The 6,000-nt window shown below is 36.4% G+C and overlaps 1 protein-coding gene across 3 annotated transcripts in view; it reads right to left on the bottom strand.

Annotated features, from left to right (window-relative positions):
- Positions 1 to 6,000, bottom strand: part of CPEB2 (cytoplasmic polyadenylation element binding protein 2) — a 54,144-nt gene that overhangs the window by 2,044 nt on the left and 46,100 nt on the right. For all 3 annotated transcript variants that reach the window (XM_027686387.1, XM_027686386.1, XM_027686388.1), the window contains one exon: positions 1 to 1,929. This exon is cut by the window's left edge and continues 2,044 nt beyond it. In XM_027686387.1, coding sequence (XP_027542188.1) covers positions 1,702 to 1,929 — 228 coding nt within the window. In that variant the 3' untranslated portion in view covers positions 1 to 1,701. The remainder of the gene's footprint in view (positions 1,930 to 6,000) is intronic.

The following is a 6,000-nucleotide window of genomic DNA, read 5'->3' as shown; positions in this document are numbered from 1 at the left end:
GCTCTTAATTCTGCATTACAGCATTTACTGCCGAGTGTTTGCTTAGGCTGCAGAATAACTGTTTGTTCCATTAAAAAGTAGGGGCTAGTTGCATTAAAAATGCTCTGAGATAGACAAAAACACTGCTAAGATTTTCTTTTAGTGTTCAGTTAAATATTGCCTCTGTCCTAACTACATTTATTTTTCAAAACCTGCAAGCAATGTCATTAGTAGAACTCCTTCATTAAAATAAAAAGACTATCCTTGACTGTCAAGTAGCTACTTGCACTCATGCAACAGTGACCCCGGTTTGACAGAAGACCACAACGCACACAGGTCAAACATGTAAGCAAGGCTTTTTTAAGCCGAATTTCACTGTTGTCTTAAAGGTAAAATTTAGTTTGTTATGCAACTAGCCGTCTGTATATTACACCTTCTCCATTTTGACTTTACTTAGGATTTAATTTCTAAAGCATTACGCATTCTCATATATGCCTATTTTTGTATGCATTTGTCATGGGTTTCACATTTGGTGACTGGTTAGCAGTGTGCTGGCCATCTTTGGTTTGTAGAGGAAATCTTAACCATGAACAATCAAGGGGGCTTAAAAGAACTTTTTAAATGCTAGCTTTTTACTCAAACTTGTATCTATACTACATCACGCCACATTAAGTAGAAGCACACATCACAAAATTGCACAGGGATTACAATATTACATCCAGTCTGCATAAAATTGAATTCCACTACTGACCAGGTCACAAAATGGCTGCACTTTCTAGTCTAAAACTAATTTGCATATTGTACACATGTAGGACATTTTTTTACTTCAGTCACAATAATGCATGCAAGTTTGTTTTTTGTAAGAAATTTTGTAAATTTGCTCATGCTACCTAGTTTCAAGAGAGCCTTTTTTGAACATTTGCAATAAATCACCTCTTGTTAATTAATAGTACTAGTGCATGCATATGGTGTATACAGGTAAGTAAACATGCAATTTTTTCACATTCTAAAACTATGGCAGTTTAGGCCATATTGTGCTGCCTGCATTTAATTTGTAATGCAGTGTGTCTTAAACGTTTCAATCCCGTATTAATAGGTGGCATTACACATAACACCTATATAGCAGCAAAGCTAATACAGCTTGTGATTAAAAATGTTTAAAAATAGCTAATAAATCAGATTATCTTGAGGTATTATTTCTTGCAAGTCAAAATGGAGAGCAAAAAATCAACCCTAATTTTTAGTTCATGTATACACTGAAAATAGCAACAACAATAAAAATAAGCTTTTTGTAGCAGACATATTCCATCTTCACTATTTTGCTACCTTTGGTAAATTACTGGGGCAGATCTTGAAGTTAAAAACCCATGTTTAGAAATAAGTGCACGCTTCACCCACTAAATATAGCAGCAGACTGTGTGCCCCTACGCAAAAACATTCTCATATCTAGTTTTAACTTTACATATAAAAATAACTTGGAGAAAATACAAAAAAACATTTTATTTTAACATGAAAATATCACAAAAATTAGTAAGCCTGAGATGTAGGGTTTTGGTGAAAAACAAGAGGCTTGTAGTGTTTTGGCTGCTGATAAAGATGCATGTATTGATAGCTGGGGTGAAAAGCAGAAGAATGCACTTATTTCTTCTGCATGTCAGTATCTTCAAACACAGTAAGCCACATGCACCCTTCTCTCCTTATGTAGATGCTGGTTCACCATGTTTAATTCCAGCGGAAGTGGATCTGACGTGGGCGGTCAGCCCCCTCCTTTACCAATGGCTTATGGAATTCACGTCCTGCACGAGAGTGGATATTTGCCCAACAAAACTCACAGTAATACTGCAGGCAAGTGACATTGGCACAAAAGAAAGGAGCAAACTTCCCACCGCACCGCGCACCCTGGCACTCGTCACACATCTGGTCATCCAACACGTATGGCTTTACCTCCACCTGTTGGAGTGAAACAGGAACAATTCCAGTTAATAACTGGATCTCCTTGAAGTTGTATGAGGCCATTCATTTTATTCTGGTTTAAAAAAAACCCAAAACCCAAACCAGAAGTCTGAAATCAGTCATATTAAAGCCTTAATCTAACTAATCAGTTATTACTCATTATCATTTATTAGCTACAGATTAACGGTACTGCACAACACTTCAAGGCAGATCTTTAGAAGTACACTGCATATGTAATAAATAGCTACTTCAGAAACATCCTTTAGTTTATTTTGGGAGAGTGTTCTTTGCAAATGATAATATGGAAGTATGTGTACAAAAAAACCCAAACCAGCTGAAAGGTCTCCCAACTAATCTCATCAGCTCCCAAGTGCACCTCAACAAGACATCCAATTCTATACTGTTTAGCAAAAAAATAACTGAACATATGAGACTGTAGCCCTGTAATGTAGAACCTTTTAAAAAAAAATGCCTCTGCATGAACTACTTCTGTGCGCAAATTAAAAAGTATTTCCTTCAAGCTGTAATACAGATCTTATAGCAGTGCTGTTCTCTGTAAATTCACCCCCTATTTTTAATATATGGTCAGATTTTGACCTCCCAATTTTGATAATCTTTTATTTTCCCTTTTTGTGGTTTTGAGATGTACAGAAATTTGTATTCAATGTATTTCTGAAAATATTTGTTAAAAGACCACTTTCCAAGTCTACAGACTGCTACGAACACCTGTCTTACACAGCTTCTCTCTCCCAAACTCATCTGACTGCCAGAGTGGAAAAGTGGCAGGAGTCCAGTGGTAAATTTGCGTTTTGACTTTGCGTAACTGAGCTGTTACAGGCTGCGATCAGACAGGAAGAAGAACTTCATAATAAAATACAAAATTATTGACTCCATCATTAAGGAATGTATTGTTGTCTTCCACATTTTCCTCACTGATGCAAGAGATTTTTTTCGTAGATACTGATACATAAGAAGAACACTACATTTAGACATCGACTGCATGTTTGAAATATTAAGAACTTTTAAACGCTACTTTTTTTCATTTTACCTCCAGAGAAAAAATTTACACATACAGCTACCCACCCTGAAGTCTGACAGCCAAACAGTCTTCAGAAGTAGAGGCCATACTAGAAATGTCAGAGTATGCTTCTTCCAGTAATCTATATTCAGTATGAGATCTACTTCTTATTTCACTAAAACGACCTGCCTTATCACAAATTACACTCAAACTTTCCAATAAACAGGTACCTTATGCAGTAACTGTGTTCGTGGTTCAGAATTACTGAAAGCATGAAGCAGCATATATTTCAAGCTTCAGTGCACTAATGCACCAAGATTGGTACAAAGATGATTTAGAATATATTAGAGAAACACTTTGGGGAATGGAAGTATTACACGAAGTGGATGCAGACTGCTGGCATATGAAAGTTAACAAAATTTTGAGGAACTGCTTGGAGTTGAAACTCCAAACGAGTTTCAAAGAAATATTTGGAGCTGAGCTTTCCTATATGATAACACAGGATGAGGAGCACTTTACTGAAGAAAAACATCTGTTAGAGAAACTAAATATATCTACACATCAAAAGGAGTGGAGAGAAGCTACAGAGTACTTAGGTAAGGAAGAAGTTAAGATCACAGACCATGTCTGTCAAGTGACTGTGACACTAAGATTTCCAATTAAGGTAGGCAAACGTATGTGCAAAAAAAACCCCCAAACTATAAATTCTTTGAACTGAAGTTTAGAAGGATAAACAGGTGAACCACAAAATTTAGCAGTGAAAAAAGACTTTTACAGAGATAAAACTGGCTATGAAAACAATGTGGAAGGACAGCAGACCTACTGAAACTGGACATAACTGGTATAGAAAGGCTATGCTGAGGTAAAGGGTAGAACAGCCTGCCTTCTAGGACTTCAGTGAAATATATACTGACTGTATTACTTTCCTGGCCAGCATACATAAACATCTTGGGGGAAAGGAGTACCCAAAGTAGGACTATCTTCTTCATTTACAAAATCAGTCTTAAAGATTTATATAAACTATTTGCTCATCTATAAATCAGCAGCAATACTGATTTCAGAATATTTTCAGAGCCTGAAAAGACATTAGTGTAAAAACTCCATGGAGGAAAAACCTATTTCTGAAAAAAGCTTTTTTCACACTTTCAGAACCAGCTAAGATTCAAAGTGTTCCCTAAAAAGAAGCTCTTCTCTACTGCTCCTCAGTAACACAAATAACTTCGTGGTAATTAATATATATAATTATATAAATAAGGTCTGACTGTATGATTTAGTTAGATGATTAAAAAATAAAGACTAAAATACCTCTTAAATAAAAAAAGAAGTTAATAAACCCTCCCCATCATGGTGTTTAAAGACAAATTTATTATAACTCTTAAGATTTGGCACTGCTGTATTTTGCAATACCCCTCAAAAGTGGCACACAAGTTTAAAATAAGAAAAAATGAGAACACTAACAAAAATGCAGAAATTCAAGATTTAAAAGAACACTTGGGTCAAAAAATTAATTTTCAAGTATTAGAAAAGAACTAAAGAAAGAAAATAAATTATATCAGAAAAAGAAACTGTGAGAATTCAGATCTTTAAAGAGAAAGCCTAGAAATTCCTTACTTCTCCCCCCAATCTCTCCAGCCCATGAACAGCTATCTACAGATACTAACTATACTTGTTGTTTTTTGATTTGTAGGTGTTTTGTTTGTTTGTTTAGGGGGTTGGTTTTTTTGTAATAGTGACTGAAGAAATGATTTGAGTACTGTTTTTATAAATTAAGTCTCAATGGATAAAAGTCAAATGCGGCATTTTTCATATCTAGTATTTGGGGTAGATCTTCTATGGTTTTCTTTTCCTCCACTCCAGGCTCCAAGAGGCCTGCAGTTCATCTCCCCCTTAAAAACTGCAACGTTATATCATAGATTAACAAGCTACATCCCTTTCTCTGCAAACAGCAAGCACTGCCATTTCAGATGCCTCCTCGGCATCCAAAGAGCCCTTAAGATCACTGCTGACCTATCATAAGAAACCCAAAACAACAAAAAAAACCATATGTGGAAGTGCAGCCTTCAGAGTCAGGTTCATGCCTTCCTTTCTCCTACGAGATGGCACTGCCAGTCTACCATATACTTCTCTACCACAAAGGACACTCCCATGGGAAGAGGAAAACCAAGATAAAAGTGTCCCCTAGTTTAAACATTTCAAGTCCATGCTTCCCACGTTTGGGGGTGAACTAGTTTGGATAGGACCTAACCGTCCGCATCTCAGTTTTAAAATTAGGTGACTTCAGAGCCAAACATCCTTCAAAGAGTTCCTGAAACACACTAAAAATACCCAATTCTGAAGCTAAATGACCCAATCAGCATTGTTTAGAAGGAGTTCTGGATTCTGGTCCTTACTCCCATTTTTTCCAAATACTCAAATGCAAGATGAGTAACAGTTTTATTTCCCCTCACACAGACAGAGTATAAAGGCCATTTTTTCTGTTACATAACTATCCAAAAGGTAAAGCTATTAGTCAATGTCAGCTGCAAGTCACAAGGACAGCAATCCCACAACCAAAATACAGCCATCACATCCTAACGTGAAGCCTACTTCACTACCCACATCCAGACCCACTCATCCTCTGGGAAGGAGCATGTTTGGAGACTTCAGCTCACAAGGCAAGCAATATTTGAAACACATATGTAAAAACTGTATTACTCTGCCTATTTGAAAGGAAAGAAGCACATGCTGCATCCCTAGAGCAGACTTCAGTTAACTGCACTACTTTCTTTTTCCCATGTCTTTGATCTGTAGAGGAGACTGGACCTTGAACTACTTTACTTACTCAATCCTTCCTCCTGTAAGACCTTATTTTTTTTAAGAACACCTATTAATGCCAGACTACCTTTGCAGTTCTTGACATCAAAACTAGTGACCCTTAAAACTGACATAATTTAGATGCCAATTTTCTTTGGTACTCTTATAGTTTTAATTAGGAGCAATGAAGTTGACTAGTCTTCTTAATGTAAGTCAGTTTTGCTTTAGCTAGCAATAACCAAACAGAAATGTGTGTC

The sequence above is a fragment of the Neopelma chrysocephalum genome, unplaced genomic scaffold (assembly GCF_003984885.1).
Source record: "Neopelma chrysocephalum unplaced genomic scaffold, ASM398488v2 Primary Assembly neopelma1_71, whole genome shotgun sequence".
Lineage (NCBI taxonomy): Eukaryota > Metazoa > Chordata > Aves > Passeriformes > Pipridae > Neopelma > Neopelma chrysocephalum.
The sequence above is the reverse complement of the archived record's forward strand: the minus strand, read 5'-3'. Positions and strand labels throughout refer to the sequence as shown.